At 37.0% G+C, this 24,395-nt stretch overlaps 4 protein-coding genes and 1 non-coding gene across 8 annotated transcripts in view; 2 read left to right on the forward strand and 3 right to left on the reverse strand.

Moving 5' to 3' along the window:
• myom1a (myomesin 1a (skelemin)) overlaps positions 1-855 on the reverse strand; it is a 32,465-nt gene extending 31,610 nt beyond the window's left edge. For all 3 annotated transcript variants that reach the window (XM_042498070.1, XM_042498069.1, XM_042498071.1), the window contains exon 1: positions 721-855. The gene's annotated coding sequence lies outside the window, so the exon portion shown is untranslated. The remainder of the gene's footprint in view (positions 1-720) is intronic.
• A 1,876-nt stretch (positions 856-2,731) lies between these two features.
• myl12.2 (myosin, light chain 12, genome duplicate 2) lies at positions 2,732-5,977 on the forward strand. Its single transcript, XM_042497613.1, has 4 exons — positions 2,732-2,815; positions 3,711-3,920; positions 4,076-4,237; positions 5,282-5,977. Exons 2-4 carry the CDS (start codon positions 3,737-3,739, stop codon positions 5,452-5,454), a joined length of 519 nt encoding a protein of 172 aa, XP_042353547.1. The 5' UTR covers positions 2,732-2,815; positions 3,711-3,736; the 3' UTR covers positions 5,455-5,977.
• Positions 5,978-6,067: 90 nt separating this feature from the next.
• bag1 (BCL2 associated athanogene 1) lies at positions 6,068-11,505 on the reverse strand. The gene is made up of 7 exons (XM_042497612.1): positions 11,402-11,505; positions 10,524-10,652; positions 10,350-10,432; positions 9,399-9,512; positions 7,915-8,022; positions 7,683-7,745; positions 6,068-7,588 (listed from the first exon to the last, which is right to left on the reverse strand). The coding sequence occupies exons 1-7, from the start codon at positions 11,436-11,438 to the stop codon at positions 7,499-7,501; spliced, it is 624 nt and encodes a 207-aa protein (XP_042353546.1). The 5' UTR covers positions 11,439-11,505; the 3' UTR covers positions 6,068-7,498.
• Positions 11,506-11,831: 326 nt separating this feature from the next.
• trnar-ucu lies at positions 11,832-11,922 on the forward strand. The gene is given in 2 exon segments: positions 11,832-11,868; positions 11,887-11,922. It is a non-coding gene; the product is annotated as a tRNA-Arg (tRNA).
• Positions 11,923-13,719: 1,797 nt separating this feature from the next.
• Positions 13,720-20,052, reverse strand: chmp5a (charged multivesicular body protein 5a). 2 transcript variants are annotated; one of them, XM_042497737.1, is made up of 8 exons: positions 19,883-20,052; positions 17,628-17,732; positions 17,486-17,532; positions 16,604-16,697; positions 16,275-16,346; positions 15,888-15,996; positions 14,697-14,812; positions 13,720-14,164 (listed from the first exon to the last, which is right to left on the reverse strand). In XM_042497737.1, exons 1-8 carry the CDS (start codon positions 19,949-19,951, stop codon positions 14,114-14,116), a joined length of 663 nt encoding a protein of 220 aa, XP_042353671.1. In that variant the 5' UTR covers positions 19,952-20,052; the 3' UTR covers positions 13,720-14,113. The 2 variants fall into 2 exon arrangements, with proteins under 2 accessions (XP_042353671.1, XP_042353672.1); XM_042497738.1 differs by lacking the exon at positions 19,883-20,052 and adding an exon at positions 17,921-18,025.
• Between the last annotated feature and the right edge of the window lie 4,343 nt (positions 20,053-24,395).

Genomic DNA, 24,395 nt, shown 5'->3' on the forward strand with positions numbered 1-24,395 from the left:
CTTGTTTTGTTTGATGCAAAGTCCAAAGGTTTATTCAAATCTGAGAATGAATTTCTGGAAATTTTTGCACATCGGTATGACTTAAATTAATCTTTTATCAATCCACATTTTTGTGGATTCACCAATCAATCTGTGAATAATTTCAGCTTCGATAGGTACTTCTGAAGTTATCGGCCACAGCTTGAAAACATGAGCAGCTCCCACTGGGCACAGGCCCAATCATCACGTAACCACAGATCAAAAAGGTAAGATCTGCCGTTCATGATGATTGACTAAATTCTGTATTTTCTGATGATCATGTCCTTAGGCAGCACCTACAACAGGCAGTGTTTACTGTGTGACTCTTTATTTGTAAAGAGACACAGACAGTAAAGTGGATATGTGAGCCATGAGGGCACAGAGGGCATAAAGAGATCTGAGTCATTAAATAAATCGTTTTGAGGTTAAGCAAATGTTAATGGAATGGATAAGCTCTTGTTTTAGGATGAAATTTCACTTCAGTGACACATGCAGGCTAATCTACAAGGACACAGTAGTAAAGAATGGACAAAAAACCTTGTTAGGGACAATAAACATATCTGAATAAAAACACATTATTAAAGAAAAAACAATAATGAGGTGGTTAAAAGAAGGCCTCAGGCCTCAAAAGACATACACTGGAACAACTCCTCATTATAAATAAAGACAGACTTATTAATAAAGAAAAAATATGTTACTCACCACGACCAAAAAGTCGCCAATCCACAATAGTCGAAAATAAGAGAAAGAGTGTGCTATTCCAAAAGTAGCTAAAGCAAATCCAGAAAGCAGCAGGGTGAGGGGCAGCGGACAGGACGGCAGTCCACTGAACAAAAATAATGCTGCCACTCGGCAGAATGCACAAGACACCGTCCCGACCTTTTAAGGCTGGGACGGCTTTAAATTTAGACCATGAGAAGGGCCAGGCGAGCTGAGGAGCCTCTGCTGGGCCTGGCCTGGCCCTCTGCTGGGTGCTGCACTTAAGGGGGAAATGAGGAGATTTGTGGTGTGTAACTGTAGATCTAATTAGTAGTAGGAAGTAGGATAGGAGAAGAGCTACAGGACTTCATTGCCTGCTACCTGGTTAATTGGATAATATGGGTTTCTCCAAAACCTGAACCTAAACCCTGCCACACTACCTTTACACATGAGTTAGGAGGACACTGAAGTTGGATTCAGATTTGGCTATTAAGGGGAAATTTGTGGGAAACCTAACTTTCCCTGTTCATTTTAGACTTGATTAAAAGATTTTACTGATCACTTCTAAAGCTTGTCTGGCTCTGGCCCCGAGCTACATAACAGAAATGTTGACCCTGTATAAGCCAGTTAGCTGCTTCAGATCTTCAGGTGGGGCCCCTCTGATCGTTTCATGGTTGAGGCTTAAAAGTAAAGGTGACCGTGCTTTTGCCAGCAGGGCCCCTCAGCTTTGGAACAACCTGCCCGAGGAGATAAGGCTCACAGAATCAGTGACTTCTCTAAAGTCACTTCCTAAAACCCATTTTTAATGACTTGCTTTTATGTGATATTGTCTACTTTAATTCATCATTTTTTTTTAATCTTTTAATTTATCTTGTAATTCATTCTTCCATCTTGATCATGTTTAGTGCTATTATTAGTTTTTATTCTTTGAATTGTATTTTCTCCTATTAGTATGGGTTATTATTGTTTTTTGTTGTTGTTTTTCTTTTTGGTAATTGTTTGTCTCTTGTTTAATTCTACTTTAAATCTGGCCTTAGTTCAGCTCTTATTGGTTTGTTGCCTCTGCAGGAAACCCTTCTTGCTTCTGCTTTGCCTTGTTTGTCAAATCACATTTTTCTAATTTTCTTCTTCTTTCTTTCACATTTCTTGTCAACTTGCTCAATGCCTTTCCCCCCATTGATTTCTAAAAAAATCTAACCAGTTTGTTAAAAAAATAAACAAATAAATAAAATGAATTGAAAATGGATGAAAAAGTAAACAACCCCAGAAAATGGCCTGAAAACAAAAAGCTTAAAGTTAAATCAAATAATAAATGAATTAATTTTCTGTGACATATTCTAAAGATATCATTTGTACGCGACTCTTACCTAAAGGATTTTTTTTTGTTTTTTTTTTGAGGATTTTCGAATTTTCCCTATCTTTCTTTTTGTAATTGAACCAGTTTGTTTGGGCATGTTTGTCCGGTCGCAGCATGAGAAACCTGATGTTGAGTCAGGTTTCAGAGGGTTAACGACGAATTGGAAGCTAACTTCAGCGTCATTGAGTCAAATTCATTCACCGGCTGCACCAAATTGTGACCACCAACCGCTTTAAATATCACAATTTCCCCAAAATAACGACTTCATTTTCCCAACTTACTTGTTTGTAACCGATTAGCAGTCATTCTGTTGCGCAAAATCCTAACTAGCCCGTCTTAATACACCACTATTTTCTACTTCGAGACACAAAATAAAGCTCGTGAAGTGGCGTTTTGGTTTGTTAGTAACTGCTGCCGTCTGGTGGGGGAGTTTATAAAGTACAACACTGGTCATTCAGACAAACATAAAAACATTACCAAAATAATACAAACATAACTTACTTTATTTTAATTATTCACATTTATGACTATCTAATAAACTCCTCCGGTCCGGTTTAAAAACACAAATAAACCAAAATGTGAGGATGACATGGTACATTCCAGTCTGTTGGCTCCGTCCAGCTCGGCTGTGATTGGTCAGTTTGGAAAAGAGGAAATAAAACATTGATGGTTGCTCCCTCTTCATCATCCTGTGGATGCTCTGGTAGCTGTTTGTGCAGCCGTTTGCTTGTATTTTCTGAGGTGGGTGATTTAATTGCTGCCTTTGAATCTTAAGCGCATTATTGAGGCCACATTAGGTTGGCGTTTCTCCTGTGAATTGATGTCAGTTAGCTCGCTAAAGCTAACTGGTCATCTGGTCAGTCAGGTATTGAGGTCAACAGTGGGTTAGCTAAGTGATGTTAGCTAGTAAATGAAATGTTTACCTCACGCTATCTTGGGTTTCTGAAGCATGTTGGGTCGCAAAAAATGTGTTGTTTGTAATACAAACATGGAAAATTAATTTCTCACTTCAATAAAGATAAGTTTTTATTTATTGTTTTGGGCTAATGTGTGGCAGGCTAACGCTATCATCATTTGTTTTGACAGTACTCTCATTTTATCGAACTGATTGTGGTTCACCAGCGAAGTTAAAATGCAGTTTAAAGTGACACCTGAAGGTATTTTCAATTGTGAGATGATTGTTAGAAAAGCAGTTAAACCAGGAAATGTGGTTATTAATTATGATGGTGTGATTGGGAGTCCTTAAATTTGCATACATGATCGAAACAATTAAGTGTAGTTGAATCTGAATCACTTTAACAAATTCAATCTTAATCTTACTTGTGCACTTTAAATTATTATGCGGTTTTCCTGGAAATGTTTCCTGTTTTCATGTTATATTTGCTATATATTTGAATTTTCTTATATGTTGTTTTAGTCCTTGGTGTATTGCACTCTTTAAACTTTGCATTGAAACTACTGCACAGAGATAAATAAAGTTCTGTCTTCTCTAACTTGGAGAATGAGACCATGATGAGAAAACTGTAAGCAATCCATAAAAACAATAACAATTGTTATTGAGATAAATGCCAACAGTGTAATAAGTTTTGATTATACTGTCAAGCTGTAGCTGACAGCCTCATGCTCTGTATTTCAGGAGGGGGTGAACGACAAACCACCAACATGTCGAGCAAAAGGGCCAAGGGAAAGAACACCAAGAAGCGCCCCCAGCGTGCCACCTCCAATGTGTTTGCCATGTTTGACCAGTCGCAAATTCAGGAGTTCAAGGAGGCTTTCAACATGATCGACCAAAACAGGGATGGTTTTATCGACAAAGAAGACCTCCATGACATGCTGGCCTCATTAGGTAAACCTACCAACTGTACTGAATGCAGTTCGTTAAAGTTACATTAAGAGATGAAGAAAGGAAATATATCAGCACCTGTGATTGTGTGACTTTCAACACATAAGGTGGGCAAGGGCTGAGTGTCATAACTCCTCATTACTCCGACCATTTCCCAGGTAAGAACCCCACAGACGAGTACCTGGAGATGATGATGAACGAAGCGCCCGGTCCAATCAACTTCACCATGTTCCTGACCATGTTTGGAGAGAAGCTGAACGGCACAGATCCGGAGGATGTGATCCGCAACGCTTTTGCCTGCTTTGACGAGGAGGGCACAGGTGAGTTGAAGTTTTCGGTACATTTTAAATGTGCACTGTACACCATGATGCCACCGTGTCTCCAGTTTATGCTCCAGACACAAGGTTATCAAGATATGTTTTTGATTTGCTAAAAATCTTCTTGATCAAAAGGGTTGAATTCTCAAAGGCAACAAAATAAACAACAATTATGTGCATCGTACTACAGGGTGGCTAAATATGAACACAAGAATAGGTAAGAATTAAAAAGAATGGCACAGTGCAGTTGAAATATTGCAGTTAAATTGTTAATGCACAAATAATGTAAAGGCTTTAAGTCTGGATTTTCTTTCCTAAATTTACGTGTGGAAATTAAACCTATTTTCAGTATTGTTCAGTCAGAAAAATTCTCGAATTATTAATTAAATGTTTTGTCCACAAATGCTGAAAAAGTCTTTAAAAAAAACATGTTTTTGATTATTTATGCACTTGTCCAGATATGCAGTTCAAAAGGTGATTGGTGTTAAAAAATACAAACTGTTTAAAGAAATACTTGTACTCCTGTTTTATTTTGATAGTAAAAAAAACATCCATGCACACTACAAGGTGATGTCAAAGAAAAGAAACAGTTTTATGTCAACTACAGTAATAAATATAACTCAGAAACTCAGCTAATTCTTACATCTGAGAAACTGTAACCTGCAAACTGACCTTTTTATTGATAAATTACTTTAATGTTTGTTCCGTGATTTAAATTACTGTTGATTTTTTTTTTAATCAAGGGTTCACACATATTTTTTTTAAACAAAATTTGTAACTTTTCCATGACTTTTCAAGTACCCATAGCACATTTTTTCCTTCTTGCCTCTATTCAAATATAATTTCAGCTAGTTGGCATACATGGAGGGAGCGCATAATGTGGGGAGAAAATTAAGAAATGAACTTTGTTGATGGTCAACAAAACATCACATTTTGACACATATTAGAGCTACATTACGTCAAACTCTTCCATGACTTTTTCCAGGTTTTCCATGACAGTGGAAACCCAGTAAATTAAACTAAAACATGAATCAACTTCTCTCACAGGTATCATCCAGGAGGAGTACCTGCGGGAGCTGCTCACTACGATGGGCGACAGGTTTACCGACGAAGAAGTGGACGAGCTCTTCCGAGAGGCGCCCATCGACAAGAAAGGCAACTTCAATTATGTAGCATTCACACGCATACTAAAGCACGGCGCAAAGGACAAAGATGATTAGTGACAGAAGCAGCTCCGCACAAGGTTTATTCTGTAAATTGTGTGTTTCCACTCGAAGTTAGAAACAGCTATATCCTGTTATTTGGCTCATGACAAGCTTCACCGTGGTATAGCTTACTGAAGGTCATTTATTCAAGCTGCTTATGGGACCATACTGTACCTCTGGACCCCCTCCAACCACTACTCCCAAAGCTCATTTGCACATCTGTGAAAACGCCACTTAAGGTTCTGTGTAAGTTAGCAAAGATGTATGAAAAGACCCTCATGGATAAAGCTGGAAATAAACACAAACACGGAGTCTGTGATCGGTTTGTTTTTACTGAATCATTTGTATTTTGTAGAAGATTAAAGACTAAATTGTGGACTGAGATGAATCACCAATGCTCTATTCATTTTTTAAAATGTTTTTATTTTAAAACAAAGGAAAACAGATGTGATGTGTCAGTTTTAGAGACGGCTTAAAGCAAGAACAATTCCCCAGATCCAATTCATTTCAAAGCTTCGTGATTACACAGGATCAATCACTGGATTAAACAAAAGGTGCCGACTCTCAGTGTAGAATAATAAAGATACACCATATGGCCAAAAGTTTAAGGACAGCATTATGTACTTAGTATATTTTTTTTTACTTTAGGGCGACTAAGATATTTTTTCACTTCATTTATTAACGCTTTGATTTTTTAAAATTTGAAAAATGCCCTACATTTTCTATCACATATGATGAAGAAAAGCAGCAAGTCCTCACAAGTGAGACGCTGGAATTTCTTTTGCATTTTTATGTGACTAACATCACAAAAAGTTTTTCTCCCAATCATTAAATGGTTTCGATTATAGTTTTTTAGTCCTAATCCCTAAACAACGGCAAATTAGACATTAGGCTCATTGGAGATTAGCCAGACCTGCAAAGAATCGATCGCCACACAATGCACGCTGGTTTGATTTGCATCTGTCTTGATCCCGACTTGATATCATGTAGACTTAAGTCAACAATTTCACAAGAGCCAGGTACCTCAGTTGTTCTAAACTGTCTGCAGCACCAAGGGCATGCTGGGATTGGTGTATATTCATGCTTGTTTGGCAATGTAAACGTATGTTTTCACTGCAAATAACGCCACTTTGAATGTAATTTAATTAAACCCCACCATACTAAAAGGCACCTGCATAATACAAAACACACCACCGTTTTCATCTGAATGATTGTTTCGCTACTTTTTGTCGGGGCTGTTCATAGCCCAGGTGAGGCAAAATTTATCTCGAATGGACCTAACACTGACAATACTTCATGAAGGACACTTTCCTAGTACAAAATGAAAATGCCTGTGTGTAAATTAGGGTCCTTAAAGGAACAGTTTTCCCAGTTTTGTGATGAATTTGACGTGCCTGCACAAAGCTATAACTTGACCTCATAACACGTATGGGATGCCCTAGAACGCCAACTGTGAGCCTCCTCTCCCGACATCAGTGCCTGACCTCACTGATCTGGCAGCTGTATAAGAGCAAATCACTGCAGTCAGCTTCCACAATCCTGTGGAAAGTCTTACTAGAAGAATGGAAGCTGTTAACATAGCATTTAACACTTATTAGTGTCCTCATACTTTTGGCCTTATGTGTGCATACCACAGTGGGTACATCAAGACAAGAAAAAAAGTTTTCTCTGTTTTTGTACAATTTGTGAGATACTGGGTGATGAACGGGTGAATTCTAGTTTTCTGACGTCATTGTTGATAATTTGGCTGTGGCAGTTCTAGTCAGCAATTTTTCGGACACTTTAAATGGATCCACATAATTTGCCACAATTCAACACACCTCTGTTCCTTTTACAGAGCGACTGTGGTTACAAAATCTCGAGGAGAAGAGAACGTATCCCAGATGTTCTCGGTATCACCTCCCTCCTCCTGTTTACAGGATTCTCTGTGATGATGGATTTCTCACACACATCAACCCGACAATAAATAGATAAGGATCGCATCCACACACACTTTCTGTACACTTTGCATTTGCTCACAGAGCAACGTATAGCACACAATATGGGAGAATTCATAGCTCTACTCCGCCAGGGCCAGATTTTTTGACTGGATCTTTGATAGGTGGTCTGATATACAAGCCTCGATCTTGTCGCACTGCGCCAGGAAATCCTATTGACAGTAAATAATCACACTTAATAACTGAAGTCAATATTCGAAAGGGATTTTCTATTAAATCACTTTGGTGGCTGAAAAAAGGGTTTACCTGCACCGTCTTTACGAGTCCCTTTTTCTTCATTCTGCAGTCATTGAAATTCTCTGGGACGGTCTGTTAAAACAGAAAAAACAGTTCAGGGTTTGTAAATGCGTGGCATACAGGGAAAAAAAATCAGAAAAACAAAATAAAATTGAACAAAAAAAGACTGAACATGAAATTGAATCAATAATGAAGACACTGAATAAAGAAAGTGTATATAAAAATAAAAGAAAAAGGTCACCATTGCATCGATCTGCTCCAGGATCTTCATGAACTGTTCAGCTGCTAGTTTCACTCTGTTGTCGAGTTTACCCAACGCCTCCGCCTGGAGGTCTTTGGCCAGGAAGCCCTGTGGGAAAAAATGTGTGATAATGACAAAGTTCGTACAGACAGGGGCAAGTCAAATTCAAGGAGCATTCATTTTTAATTTCAAGGAGGAAATTGTTTACTCCACAGCTATCGGATGCAAAGAATAGTGCAAATTCCCTCCGCCATCACATACAGCTGATAATTTACTGCCAAATTACAGCTAAAACTGGTGCTTACGGTTGAAGCTCCTCTGGTGTGATTATTTTGTAGGCAGTGTTGGGGAGTAACTATAGTTACAAGTGATTAGTTACAGTGATTAAATTACAAAATAAATGTCATTGTAATCAGTTATAGTTATTGAGAAAAAAATTAATAAAATGACAGTTACTCATCAAAATGTGGGTTACATATGAAAAAAAAATCTGTTTTTAGAGAAACATTAACACTTTGAATAAAACATTCATCCTGTGGCTTTACTTTTTTTTTTTTTGCTGTGCAGGATTGCCTTCCTTGGCCAATTTTTTAGACAATGTTGTTTGGCAAAGCTGTTTGAGCGATAATTTGAGTGCAACATTTATGCACTTATGTTAGGATAGTATAGGATAGGGTTAACTTTAGTACTCCTCAAAGGGAAACTCATTTTCCACCACTGTCAACATACAACAAGACATAAAACAACATTGTCAACATACAATAATGAATATAGCACCAGGCATAGTCACTGAAAGAGCGCAATAGTCCTTCACAAAAACAATGTTGAGATGCTAAAAAGTATCCACATGCCTCAGAAAATGAAAGAATGTAGTAATTGACATTGTAATACTGTGTTTGTTGCTTGTATTTGTATTGATTGCTGCATTATGGCACATTGTCAAAGGTGACATAGCTTATTTTGCACAATGCATAACTGCACATCCTTTTAGGTCTTTTCACTTTTATCGTCCTGTTTAAGAACATTTGTTAGAAAAGTAATTAAATGTAATAAGTTCCATAACTTTGATAAAGTAATCGAAATAGTTATGTAACCTTTTACATTTCTAAGAGTGTAATGTGAATGAATATGAATATGTTTGTAGGACATCTGACGCCGACTTTTTCCTGGTGTTTTCCTGGCCATTGCTGCTCTGAGCTCTTACTGCTCGAGGCTGTTCTTGGCTTCCTAGTTTAAAAAATGAATCTAATCTGTAAAATCATAATAATAATTTCTCAGTCTGTTCTCTAAGTTTTTTCAAATACTTTTTTACGGCACAAAAACATTTCTAATTTTTAAGGTATTCCAGTATCTAAGTTCCATGGTGTCAAATTCCAGCACCTTTAATAACCCTGAAACAAGATTATAATCAACAAATCAAATTATATTTGGGAACAGAATAGACCAAGGCAGTAAAATGTTAAAATACACAACTGAAGGCTTACATTCTTGAGTCCAGTCAACTCCCCGTCGACCTTCTCCAGCTTTTTGGCCGTCTGTTCCACAGATTTCTCAATGTCTTTCAGCTTCTTCAGTTCAGCCTCTTCCTCAGGACTGTTCTGTTTGTAGATTATTGTCAGTATTTGATTAAATATACTTTTCCAAATCAGAGACAACACACATGTGAACATATACCAGACCTGGGTATTTATGTAAAAATATGTCCACCTTACTTATAACTTGTTTGCCATTTTCCAGAACTTTTTCCACTCATTTCCTACAAGACACTCAATATAAGGGCTTTTATCTTCCGTTTTGTTGGACTTCCTTTAATCAATATTCATTGAACTGCAGAGGTGAGGAGCAATTTGGCAAAAAATGTTCAACAAATTACAGGACATTGGTAGATTTAGAAAATTATTTTTAAAAGCTAGTGAAAATGTTTAGGGAAAACGAAAGGCTAGGGAAAAACTGTATTCTTGTTTAATTTTTAATTTTTTTTATTTTCTTTACTAATTTCTTGATTGTTTTTGGGTCCTTTTTTCTTTCATTGCTCACTGCTTCTTCTGTATTTTTGAAAGAAATTAAGCCAATACGCTCAGATCTCAAAGGGTTTATATGTGAGCTATCTTCATAAGCTGTTTTGTGGCCTCTAAACTTTCCTGCACAGTGTTCAAACTTTTCACATTCAGATTCAGATTATCCAATAAGCACAATTCAGTTTTACAATCCAGCCAGACCATGTCAGATGAGTATAAGTATGTCAGAGAGATCAATACATGGGCAAAAGATGCACACTGGCACCTTGTGTGGTCCTGTTCATACTGACTCACACGAGGACCAGGCAGAATAAATAAAAAGTTCCCATGCTTCAATACATGCATTTTTATTTCTTATTGTCCTTTCTCTACACATGTATGCAAATAAAGTAAAGTAAAGTTAAGTAGAGGCCTTACCCGCTTTCCAATCAGCATGAGTTTGCAGCCTTCTTTTATTCCATAACTCGACAGACTCTCATCAGCATCTTTCAGGGATTTTCCTGGAAAACCAGGACAGTTAAGGCAGCGTGAGAGCTGAATATATAATATGATACAAAAGCTCACTTGACTGTGGAAGAAAAGACAGTCTACCTTTAAAGATGAGTTTCTGTGAGGTTTGAGGAACTCCGGTAGCTTGGGCGAGAGCATCTGAGAGGTCTTTGACAATGGGGCCCTTACCATCATCCTGGCCAGTTAATGTGATGCTGTGCTTAGTAGATCCTGGAGTGGGAAGAAAAAAATTATAGCTGCGACTCTGAAAATGTTGTCATAAAACTGGGAGGTGATTTTTTTAAAACTGCCTGTGGTCCCGACCCCCACTAGGGGTCGCCAAAGCTTCACAGGGGGTTGTGGGCCCTTCTGGATTTTGAGGGGTGTAAGAAAACTATAAAAATATACAATGGGTTTGTATCCCAGCATTCCTGTAACCTCTGTGAAAAAACTAAATGAAATTGTTATTTTAAAGTTTAAGAAACTTAAAGAAAATACATAGAAGTGTATTTTTTAAAAAATCCTAAAAGAAAAAAAAACTCTAAAAAATCAATCTCATTAATTAATCTCTCCCAAGTCGATTGTTTTACACAAACTTCCTACACTTATGGATTTTTTCTAGCTTAATCTTATCAGAAATATCCATGAAATATATCACTTGGCTGATGATCATCAGTTTACTCATGATAGAAAAGTGGATATTGGTTGAGACCTGCTGTTCTAGATGATGCTTTACTAATTCAGACTACTTGTAGTTTAATTAAATCACAATTCAATAAATGTTACACATAAAAGTACATGCTATGATGGCATGTTTCCCAAAGCTGTTAAAGTAAAATGTTCTGTAAGAGCTAACTGTAGCCACATTAGCTAAACACTTGCTAGCTACTCCAGCGATGGTCGCTGGTTGGTAAACTCGCATTTTTATATCTATCACTGATCTGGTAATCATCGTGTAACATCATGCAAAGTCGTATTACCGTATGCAACTGTCACTGTTAAAGTTTGCGCTGACATTTTGGCTCTTAGCGTCCTTTAGTTACAACATGAATAACACGACTAGCTAACTGTTGCTGATAGCTAACTAACTACTTCCGGGAGACACCGGAAACAGTTGTTCTAACTTCTTTTAAACAGCGTAACTTTACATACGAACTAAATATTATACAATACTGATTTTAAAAAAGACACAACTGGAAAGTATTTTTCCAAGCAACCGCACACATTATATTTTTATTTTTTTTTAATGCAGCCCTTTTATTTTTAACACAAAGTTATGCTGGTGCCAAATTAAAAACAAACAAGAAACAAACAATGGAAATCTCGTCAAAATCTCCAAAATTAGTCATAGAGGCATTTCCGGTACGAGCACAACATTTCGATTTTGTGTACAAACAAAAGTGAGCAGGCGGCTCTGTGGCGCAATGGATAGCGCATTGGACTTCTAGTCAACACTTGAGAAGTGATTCAAAGGTTGTGGGTTCAAGTCCCACCAGAGTCGGACTTTTAAGCGGAATCCAAAATAGCCAACGCTTCTGATTCTTCTCCTCAAAGCTGCATATATACCGATACAGAAGAGCATCTTCTGAGTCTGAACATCCAACATCAACACCCTCTGTGTCCCTCTGGTGCATGAAATTTGTCAAACACTCTAAAAAGTTCACTTTTGTTTTACCTGTGGGCCGACAAATACATAAATCATTACATCATTATGAAATTCGTTATTTTCTAGCGTGATTCTTAGTCCTTGCAGTAAGGAGATATTTTGAAACTGTATTTAGGTATTTATATGAATTATTACTAAGCTTTTAAATGGCAAGGGTGGAAAAAGGGGGCTAAAAATATGCCTCCTTGGCTTTGTAAGATGACACTCAAAGACCGCACAGTTTTACTTTTGCTTTTGTGGGCGTATTATTTTTGAGCGTGCTGTTTTGGTTTCATTTTCTCACATTTTAATGGATTTCTTGGCAAGTTTTTTATTTTATTGAGGCAGTATGGCTTTATTAAGGGATTGTTGTTATGATGTTTTATTTTCTCTTTAGGGAAGCAGAAAGAGAAAGAAATGAGACCTTTGACTGACTGGTGGTAGAAGTTATTCTGGTCGAGGACTCCTTTGCTGAAACAGAGGAGCAGGCATCCCCTATCACATATAAACTATAAATTGGGTTTGATATTAAACTGGGCCTACAATATAAAATTATAACATTAAACATTATAAAATTAAAAATTCTAAGACCTTTGTAAACAAAAAGGGTTTTTAAGATCTTGGTTTTTAAAAAAAAAAACTTTGAAGACACAAGAAAGCACAAAAAAGTAAAAATAGCAAACATAAAAATGAACAACAAAAAGAGCTGAAAAATGTTTCATATATCATAATTTTTTTGTTACAATTCTAAATATAAATTTATTATAATTGTAAATATAGTCTTGACATTTTTCCCTATGTTTTTTTAGATCATTATCTAATAATCCAGTTTTTGGGATATTTCTTGCCCAGTTGGTCATTGCTTTTTCTCCCATGTTTTCAAAAGTAATCACAGCAATTTGCTCAAGTGTTGAAAGGGTCAAATATCTTGTGAAAGGAACGCAACACAAGAAAGCTGATGCTGATGATGCAGGTGTTAAAGGGCTACATTTGGTATTTTCTGTTAAATGTAAACCTTTTATCTTCCTTTTTTCTGTTGAAAAACCCCAAACATCCAGATCCAATGGGCCCCTGCGGTGGACGCAGGACAGACTGAGAGCTGGACAGACTGAGAGCTGGACACTGGATTGATAAGTGCGGCGACCACAGAGAGAAGACGAACGAGAAATGTAAGCTCAATACAAACTGTTGCACTCTGCATCTGCACTTTTTAATTTTTTTTTAAGATGAAAGTTCTTGGAAAGTTTTTCTTTGTTCATTTTATTATTGTGTGCAGGTTTTTCTGTGCCCATCATCTATCGTTGACATATAGGTACGACCTACAGTAAGCACTTGGACTAAACAAATTTGGACATTCATTAGTAGCACAGCTTTTTTTGCTCATCAGTGTATTAAATACACAGTTTGAAGAAGCAGGCTGCAGTCTGACACAGAAGCTAAGCAATATACTAATGCTAAATGTATCTTAGCCGCCGAAAAAAGTCCCACCTAAAAAAAAGTCTTAATCAGTGTAAGTGTATGCTATATTAGTATATTTTTTTATTTTCAGCACTTCATCTTTGCATCAGACAGTTCGTTCCAACAAGTAAGCCATAAACAGCTTCAGTTCCCCATCTGTGCTAATAAATGTAATAAATATGAAATAATTCGAGGTTAAATCAAAAGACATAATTTATTTTGCATGTTTTAAATAACCTGCAGACAGGAAAAGTGGGAATCACCTCCACTTTTGGGAACTCGAAACATAATGGACTGAACAACACACAAAACTATAATACAAATAAAAATAAACATCCTCATTCTGCGGACAGACGAGACCAACAAGTGTTACACGGAAGGACGAAAGGAAGAAAACGCTTTTAAAAAAATGTTCAGTATGTTACAAGGCCTCATGCTAGCACGGTAGTGGTAACAACAAACAACCCAACACCAGGACGGCTCCAAAATCGTAGTGTTGTCAGGGTCAAATGTTTTGCATGTATAAATGTTACTCTACATATAAAAGTGTTTTCAGTTGAAGTGCAGTTGCTTTGAATGCGTTCCTTGTTTATGAGGCAGGAATCTGTGGCAGGCCAAACTCATCCACCAAAACGCCATCCTGAAATCAAAAGAAGGATTTTAAGGAAACATTTCACAAGCAAACAGTGCTGGGTAGGAGCAGCTATGCATAAGTTTAAACGTAACCTAGTTTAAACGTAAACTCAAACGTAGGTCGCTGTTTACACCCTACGAACATTTTAAGGCATGCACCAGCTGAAATAGTTCCAAAGTAGGCATACATTATAACTTATGTCTTGCACCTTGCCCTTAGAGGGTGTAGAGTCCTCTGTGGGATAACTGAGGATGAGGAGAGTGGGAATTTGACTCCAGGCATTTGACTTTGAATTTATTATACTGCAGTAAAGTTAGCTGACAAGCAGCTACATTTTAATCCAAACTATAATAATCTGTTCTGCTCTGATCGCAAAAAAATAACATACAAACAAATATGTGCATATTAGCTGAATGACAAAGTTGCAGGTGTTTTAAAAACCTAAAAGATTTGGGGCTTTAGAAAAAAATCATTTGGGGCTGGAGCCACAGAGGCCCCGGACTACAGCTCGGCTCGATGGCGCTCTGGAGTTTGTTACCTTGTTTGTTTTGCTGTCACTGGGGATTCCTTCGGGGATAGACGGAGCAGCCGACGCCTCGTCCAGGTAGGAGCTGTCATCGTCCAGCAGCAGCTCATCACCAAGTGCATCCAGCTCTGCAAGCACAGTTACACCGTCACTGTCGTACTGAGGACGCTTCAGTTTATTAAGTTATCAAGACCAAAAAACGTATTGATAAAGGGATATTTAGCTGATTTTCAACCAGCTTTGTATCATGATGATGTGGGGTTTCACATAGGATTTTCTGAAACTTTGCGGGAACGCTTCAGCACCAGCCAGAAGACCGGCGCAAAATTTTTTACAAAGTTGCATGTCAGCTGCGGCACATCTAGAGAAATAGTGGCTCGCTTTTTTGTGCGTGTCACAAGCAGTTGTCAGCAGAAATTAATAGTGAAAACGGTGTTTTTCATGATAATATTGACTCTATAACACCTTTAACTACAGTTTTGTTCTCTTTTGCTGTCACAGAGATGAGGAAATACCACAAGTGCAATTTCACTTTCACCCATGCAACTGTGAACATTCTTTATTTAACTGTTGAGATTCTCGGCGTTGTAAATACTGTATATATTGTTTGTTTATGTCGTCCTCTGTGCTTATTTCCTTCATCTTCATCCTGCACGTTTTTGTACTTATTTATTAATATAGTTTATTTTGCACAGTTATCTTGCTATTTTGCTATCCCTTTGCTGCTGCAATGTTGGAAATTTCCCCACTGTGGGACTAATAAAGGATTATCTTATCTTATCTTATCTTATCTTATCTTATCTTATCTTATCTTATCTTATCTTAAATACAAAAATATATGTTTTTATAGAACTTTCCAGCTTCTGTTTCAAAATAAAAGTCCTCTCACAACATCTCTGTCTACAGAATCCCATCAGTTGTTGACACAAGGCATTTTATTGTGAAACATTTGCAGGACCGTGTTGTGGACAACGCAGGAGCTTGCACAACTTTAGAAATCAGTGGTATTTGTGCTTACAAATGTGGAAATACAGTACTCATAGCAGCAGGCAGCCTTGCAGAAGCTTCACAGTCACAACACTGCTGGTGCGAACACCACGAGAGTGAAAACGCTGCAGTTCTGCAAGGCTGCTGTCACGCACTGCTCATACAAGATATAAAGATGTCTGCCAAAGTGAAAAAATCCAAACATGTCAGGTTTACCTGCTTCAAGATCATCCTCATCTAACTCTGGAGTGCCGTAGCTGCGGCTCAGAGCCTCTTGTACCTCGTTGGCGTCCTCCATCATGTCCTCCAGTTGGTCCTGTAAATCCTGAAAGTTCAAATATATATAATCAATAATAAAATCTGATATCTGACAGGAACAACTGGAATATAGATTTTTACTTAAGACCGACATTAAGGTGCAAATTCATCTGTTTTTATTTTGTTCTAAGTAGGAAGAATTTACCATTTGGTATACTGGATTCACAGCAAATAATCACTGAATAGCAGCTGATGATTAGGCCACATGCAAACATACAGAATGGAATCACACGTCATGTTTTATATATAACTACTGAGTGATAACAGAAGCTGCGTCAAACATACATCAATCTGGTCAAGTTTGACGTCCTTGTAAGCCTTTTTCATTTCCTTTGCACCGATCTTCATGGCATCCACCTGAGAACAGAAAATAAATCGCACAGTTAAATATTTGGTAAAAAAAATCACTTGATCCGCACAGGATAATCAGTTTTGTGCCGTTCCAGGTACACATGCTTTTCCAGTTAAAGAAACACGCCAATGAGGCTCAAGTCTGAATCTGGATAGCAGTACTTTGTTCAACTTTTTAGACTTGACTCAGTCTCGGTACTTTTCGGTAGTATAAAAACAATCTGAATGACAATCTGGTTCTTATGAAGCTGTGTGTCTCTTACTGTTGTTTTGGTGTCTTTTAATGTCTGGATTGTGTAGTTTGCCTGCTCCATGTTAAAAGACTGCTGAGCCAGCTGCTCCCTCTGACCTTCATACCTGTGCAAAAACAAGAAATACACCTGGTTTAAAACATTACATCACGCACATTATCTTTTTTAACACTTAGTTTTAGTTAGGAGCCTGAACAATATTGGATTTTTGAGGCTGATATATGCTAATATTTGAGTGACTGGTGAATATATTGGGTAATAATAACAACATATGTAGGTATTTAGATAAGGATCTTCTAAATTTACGTAAATGTTCATGAAATGTAACCAAAACAATTGGAAAATAAACCTGTTGTTGCTCTCTGATTGAAAATTCTTACACTGTCCATACTGTGTATATCTTAGCTTAGTTTTACATGCTGTATATATATCTTGTGTATTCATACCAATAACTGTTTATGCTATATTTTATTCTGTAAATGATTCTGCACATTTCTCTGCAATTTACTGCTTTTTGCACTTCTGGTTGGATACTAAACTGCATTTTGTTGTTCTAATGTTCTAATCTATGTAATAATGACACAGTTTCTAAATAGCCATACTATTGAAAGATTTGGCATTACTGTACAGAAATATCTCGTTACAGAGCTTATCAGCCATGTACAGTGTTTTGCAAAACTATTCGCCCACCTTGACGTTTTTCCTGATTTGCTACGTTAGAAGCTGTAAATTAAATGTATTGTTATTTGTGATTTTTTTCTAATGGACCTTAACAACATAGTCACAATTGGTGAAGTAAGATTTTAGTGTAACGGCAATCAGATTTTAGTTCTCATATCTCTGACTCTGTTAAAATGTATCAAAAGGTAAAAAAATGTGCCGAGTGGGACTCACATTCTCTTTTGCTTCAGGACTCTCAGTGCCTTCTGTTTCACAATGTTCTGCATTTAAACAGAGAAAAAAATCAATACTGCAGTTTGCTTTATTTGCATCTCGTGATCTTCATAGCTCCTGTAGTTGACGTGTTGTATGTTACCTTCGAGGGCCCATCTCTCATCTTCTTCATCTGATCCTTGTACTTCACAAGTTCAGCGTCTAGTCTGCCAATCTTCTTTTCTATGGACTCCGCTCTTGCATCCACCTGAGTGAGGAGGAGATTAGTTAGAGGAGTAATGAATTTCCAGCATCTTGGTAGACCCAACACGGGGTCACCCTTATGTTCAACAAACATCCCATGTTTTCAAGGGCCTGGTCGAGCCTTGTATTGAGTTTTGAGCATGTGTGTTTTGATATCACATAAAATACACTCAACCTTTATTTCTATGGTACCTTTCATAAAATCATGAAGCCCATAGTTCCTCACAGAGCTAAATTCAAACAGTACTGAAAAAAAAGAACGAGTAAAAACACAGAAATTACAAGAATACATGGTCAAATGTTTATGATAAAAACAGAAGAACAAATAAACACAAAAGATTTTTTAAAAAAGAGCAAAAGACCAAAGATAAGACTTCAAAATGAGGAAACCAATGACGAGGCACCTTAAGTAAAAGTCAAGCTAAAAGATATGTCTTAACGGTTTCTTTTTTCTTCTCTCAGACTGACTGTTCAATAGACTTGTGCTGCAGTGGTTAAACACTGATTCCCCACTGATTTTTGTTAAAATCCTTGGGACAATATGCACTATATTTCTGTCCATCCACATAAAAAAAGTATCAGTTTTACAGGACGTTTCAGCTTGTTCCCAGACATTTTATTCACAACTGTCTTAAAGGAGATAATTTGCTTGGCAGCCAGCAGTGCCAAGCAGGCAGATAAGCTAGTGACGGACCATTCAGTGTTTTAAACATTAATAAGAGAATCCTATAATCAATTCTAAAACTGATAGGCAGCCAATGCAATAACTTTAAAACAGGAATTATATGTACTCTCTGTCTGGTCTTTGTCAGTATTCTGGCTTCTGCATTCTGAACAAGTTACGGGCAGCAAACGTTTTTTTTGTTTTTGTTTTTTATTGCAAAAGACTGATAAATGCTATTTTCACAGCTCATAAAAATAAACTGAGATCAGTGTTTCAAATGTACTTTGAATGGTTAAAATCTATTAAGCCACTATTGAGGTATCAATGTTTAAAGTCAAGAAAACAGTGTTGCCTGCAAATTTGAGGGTTTGACAGAGTATAATATCCTTACACTATAAAGTGGGTGATTTCAACATTTTGACCCCAGGACATATATGTAGAAAATTTGATAGAGGAAAACATTGCATTGCACCAACACATGCATAAAAAAAAAACAGAAAAATGTATGTGATGAAACGGCTTCTTGAAAACCAAAAATGTCAGCTCAGATTTTAGGCTAACTTTACTTAATTTAAAAATGACTATACTCACAACATTCCTACATCATCTACTATTTGAATTTTATTCACACATATTGTTAAATTATGTTGTATATTCTTAACTTGTACATGTTTACCTATATTATGTGTCTTTTTTATCTTGATGTTGTTTGTCTTAACAATTGTTCACACTGTATCTTCATATAGGTTTTCAAAATGTTATATATTTTCGGATGCCTCTTAACATCAGGCAAGGGTGTACTGATGAAAATTAGCTCCCCAGTTAATTTGAGCACATTTACATTAGTTAAAATGTGGATTAATGTTGATAGCCCTTTATAAATAAATAACTTACTAATTCCAAAATTAAAAATAAAACGTTTAAATACTGTATAGGAGACAAAATGCTGGTCTGCATAATTAAATATCCATAGCCATTCATAAAAAGTAAAAAAAAATATAACAGGCACATACACAGATAAATTTAGACCCCTTTAAAAGACATACGACACTTAATATTCATTGTAGGCATACACTGAGATTATGTTTGGCAGCTTTCAGTGACTAGCAGCGATAAAACAAGGTAATAAAACATAATAAATGATAAAAAAAAAAAAAAAGTATTGCACAACAAGGTCTACTTAATATGTAATGTGAGGATATTGAGCTGGGGAACATAGATAAGCACAGTGCTAAAATGCCCAGCCTGTATGTGCTTACAGTGTTTTACTAACGACTGTGGTTTAAAGAAATCGCAATTTAAACCAAAAGAAAACAAAACTAACAGAAGATATCTGTGCTGGGAGTAGTAGCAGGTGCTCAGTCACTGTAGCTTGCTAGCTAGCTTCGCTGGTTTGCCTTATTGTGGTCATGCTAGCTCAGTAACGGCCCCGTTAGGTCACATAATAAACACAAACAAACAAACAATACACCTGAGCCCGCGGTACTCACGTTACCGATACAGTCCGACAGATTCGGAGGAGGCGTTTTCGGTTTTCCGCGTCCAAATATTCTGTTCATTTTCTAAAGGTTTTATGAGCTCTTTAGCCTTTAGCTTTCCTTTAGAAAATACAAAAAGCAGCAGATGCAAAAGGATTTCTTCACTGAAGTCACCCGGAAGCAACGGTTCAGACGCAAACGGCTCTGATTGGTTGGGGTGAGCAGCTGTGACCAATGAGGGCTTTTGTTACAGCGAGTCCCCCGCGTGGCGAGCAGAGGAATTACAGCTGTAATAAAAGCCCTTTTGTCCTCGTGGACTGCTTTTATCACCAGTCTTTGTTACACCTCAGCACTGCACATATGATTAAATAAGCCTTTTTTAAATCACATGTATTTTATTTACCTTATTCTCAATATGCAGATTATTATTAACTCTGTATAATGAATAATATCCACAGCAGGGATACTCAGCTACACTTAGGGGCCAGGGGCCAGTCGCAACAGATCCATAGCCTACATGGTTCTAAGATTTTTGGACATTTCTAGGATTTTGTGACGTTTCTATGTTTTTAGGACATTTCTTGGATTTAGGATGTTTCTTGGATTTGACCATGGTTTTAGGATTTTGGGACATTTCTAGAATTTTAGGGTGCTTCTAGGATGTTTGGCTGTTTCTGTGAGTTTAAAACATTTCAAGAAGGACTTTAGGAAGTTTAGGATTTTAGGACATTTACAGGATTTCAGGATATGTCTAGGATTTGAGGGTGTCTCCAGGATTTTAGGAAGTTTTTGAGATTTTAGGACATTTCTTGGATTTTAGGATGTTGGGACATTTCCGAGGTTCTAAAATATTTCTAGCATTTTAGGACCATTCTGTATGATGTGGCAGGATCAAGGACAAATTTTAATTTAATTTGTTTATGTTTAAAAATCACTAATAAATTCCACCTTGTACTTCTTTGGATTTATGCATGTTTAAAGGATTTGAGGACATTTAGGACTTTGGGACATTTCTAGGTTTTATGAATTTATTCATTCATTCATTATCCTAATTGCTTATCTTGTTGGTGGGCACAGGGTTCGGGTACCAAACCTAGCTGATATTGGACAAGTCACCAGACTTTCCAAGTTTAGACTCACCATTTAACCTGTCCTGGAAGTCTTTTGGACTGTTGGGACCTTTCTAGCTGTGAGGAGACAATACTAACCACTGCACCACCATGCCACCTCATTAGTTCACCTTAAAATACAAATAGGCCAACGTAGTTCCCCTGCAGGCTTGGGAGATGTTTCAGGTCTGCAACCTTTAATTCAACTGAAAAACCCTCCAATGGACCATTAGACCACTGACCCTCTGGGTACTAAAGTGTATATATTATCATCTTATTAGCATTTATAACTGCAGACATGATGGCTTATTAGAACCTATAACTGCATGTTTGCCAAATGTAAAAGCAACCAAGGTCATTTTTCACAACCTGGCAACCATAAACTTGTTCCTGTTTGTGTCGTCTAATAGCCAATAAATATTCTTCCCCCGTGTGCTTCATACAGCAAGTAATGAGTGACTTTTTTTCCCCTCTGAACAATGAATCCTATTAGAGCCTTATTAGACACAAGAGCCTATTGCTGAACCCCGCTGGCAGATGCACACAGACCTTGAAAGACAATATAGAAAACCATCAGTAATCTTAGTCACTATGGCTAACAGCTTAATCAGTTCACAAAGGGACAGACTGGTTTAGTATGGCTTGGAAATTTCAAAGAATCCCTGTGCACCATTGGGTCTGACTGCTGCTGTAAGGACTGCTGTGTCTTCCTCAAGACTTTCACAACGGCCAATTTTTGGAAAAACCTCCATCCTTAATCATATTAATATTCAGCCTCTTTAAACTCTGCGTTTTGTCTCTGCAGCTCCAGAGGGAAACATTTTTCTCTTTAGCTGCTAAATGCTCCACTTTGTTCACCAGCTGCTGTCACACCATCAGAAATACCTAATCTTAATAGTGTTTCAGTGAGGAAAAGTGTCATTTTATTAGACATTAACACTTTGAAACCTGGATCAGCATCACTTTTCTTGTGCTGTGTTCAGACACCTTTCACAGGCTATTTGAGCTTTTGAACACTGAGCACATTGATTAGATTTGTTTTGAAAACATGGAAGAAAAGGCAATGATCAAATGGGCAAGAAATGTCCTACAAATTGCAAAAAAAAAAAAGAGAAAGAAATACGGTAAAGTGTCAGAAAAAGTAAAGACCAGGAAACTTGCCAAAAAAAAAGAAAAATCCAGAAAACAATATTTATAATCATAAAAAGTATGTATTCTTTATTATGCTATAGAAAAATAACACATTATTTCCCCTAACAGATAATTTCTTAAGTATTACTGAAACTGTTATTTCCCTGTTTATTCTGTTGCCATTGATTTTATGTTTTCTGAAACATGATGCACTGTAGCTGCTTCTGAAGCTGGACTAAAGAGACAAAAGAGAGAGGCCATAACAGTATTCAAAGACGTGACATAATTTACGGCTCCATTGACATGTGTTGTCACCATAACAACAATCAACATTTTTTTTTTATTTGTATAAGTCAAATGATGACGGATATTATTTCTATGGATACACCTCTGTTCACACCAGAGCAATAAAATCCAAAGTGTGGAGAAGCAGCATATCTATAAGCTCCTCACACAGAGGCTGGTCATTTCGAATTCATCCACAAGGCCACTGACGTAAAATGCCTCATAATTAGCACAAGTAACCGTGGACTTCTGCTCTTTAGTCAGAGCACTCACCATGGAAACACTAACTTCAGGTCTGTGTTGAAGTGAGTTAAAACATGACTGAAAATATCTTAGTCAGCAGGTAGGTGGGTTATGGCTTAATATGTTCAAGGAAAGAAATGAAACCCATTTTCTATATCCAGTATTTTCTTTAAAAGAAGCAGGTGTACATTTTACAGCTTTATTGTTGCACATGTGTGAAACATGTTCTGACATTCAAAGCTTAAAGATACAGCAAAAATACCCAACAGATACAGTTCATTTGTAACGCAGCAGCACATTATACACACAGTATAGGGTGCTCAGACCTGGTCTGAATTCATTTGTTTAATACAATCATGTCTCTCAGATACATTAAGGGACTGTTTGTTATTTATGAGAGGGGAGGGGTGCTGCCAAACCATGTCAAATTTTTTTTAAGCACTGCATTTTTTAATTCATTCTGAGTATCCTCTGAACCCCAAAACTCACCGGTAGGCTTGGGGAAAAAAAGAAGCTAAAATTACATCATATATTGTAGCAAGATACCGTAAAAAACAGAAATGATCATTTCAATTCCTGACAGTCCTTGAACAAATTTTGTGCAACGAACACTTCTGTCAGGAGAAATAAACAAATCGTGATTAAAATAGCACTATTTTATCAAAACCACACACACAAAATAAATCTGGCATCTCAGAAATAGAGGGAGAGTTATGAGTTTTCTAGAAGAAAGTTAGAGAAACACAAGGAAAAATATTTGTAGCTCAGGGGAAGGTCATATTATAAATATATAAAGTCACACCCTCGCCGCCCCCATCCTCTGATAAACCACAAACTGTTCCTAAGAAACACATACTGTAACCAACAGTGGGACGTCCTTAGTAAACATTTAATTTTCTTGGAGATAATGCTACAATAACTTGAAGCAATGAGCCTGATATACTTTCAAAGTCGTACAGGGGAGAAAAAATCCATCACATTAATGGATATGACTAATTGCTGGTCTTTTAGAGCAAGCAAAACAGCTGAGTTCAGAGGCCAAATAAGATAAGGCACACAAAACAAGGCACAAAACACATTTCTGCTATAACTATTGTATCATCATCAGATTCAGATGGATAAATATATTAATGGTTTGCTTGAAATTAAGAAAAAAACCCCTCAAAAGCGTATGATTTGATCTGATTGACTCCTGTGAAAACTACATTAATTCAGGAAACCAAGACAGTAAATCAATCACGTTTTGTGTTTCACTGAGGGAAAGTTTCATGAAGATAAACACATTAATGCATGAGCAGAAATTTACATTATGAAAATTAAATTGCACAAAACATTAAAAGGCATGTTGTGTTGAATACAGTATTTTATACTGACATCAGCTGTTGCCTTGGAGTCCTCTGCCCAGTAATCACACGTACAAGTACTTAAGACAGGTGGGAACATGCGACACAATGTTTGACACCTACACGATGAGATGCGGTGTTGCAGCTGGAAATGTAAGTGTGAAGTCGTGTCAGATGTAATATTAGTTTCTTAAAGCACAAAGTTCAGCTTTGAAGAATACATTGTTTTGACAATGAAGCCTTATCAAACATCAGGAGAAAACACTTTGATTCAGAAACTTACACAGGATGATCCCTGAGAGGTTATTCTACACAGATTTACTGCCAATTATATAGAATATTCACAAATTTACAACACAGCAAAGCACCAAACTACAAATCACATAAAACACAATCAGTTTAAAATGATGCCGT

Source organism: Plectropomus leopardus, chromosome 12, assembly GCF_008729295.1.
Source record: "Plectropomus leopardus isolate mb chromosome 12, YSFRI_Pleo_2.0, whole genome shotgun sequence".
Lineage (NCBI taxonomy): Eukaryota > Metazoa > Chordata > Actinopteri > Perciformes > Serranidae > Plectropomus > Plectropomus leopardus.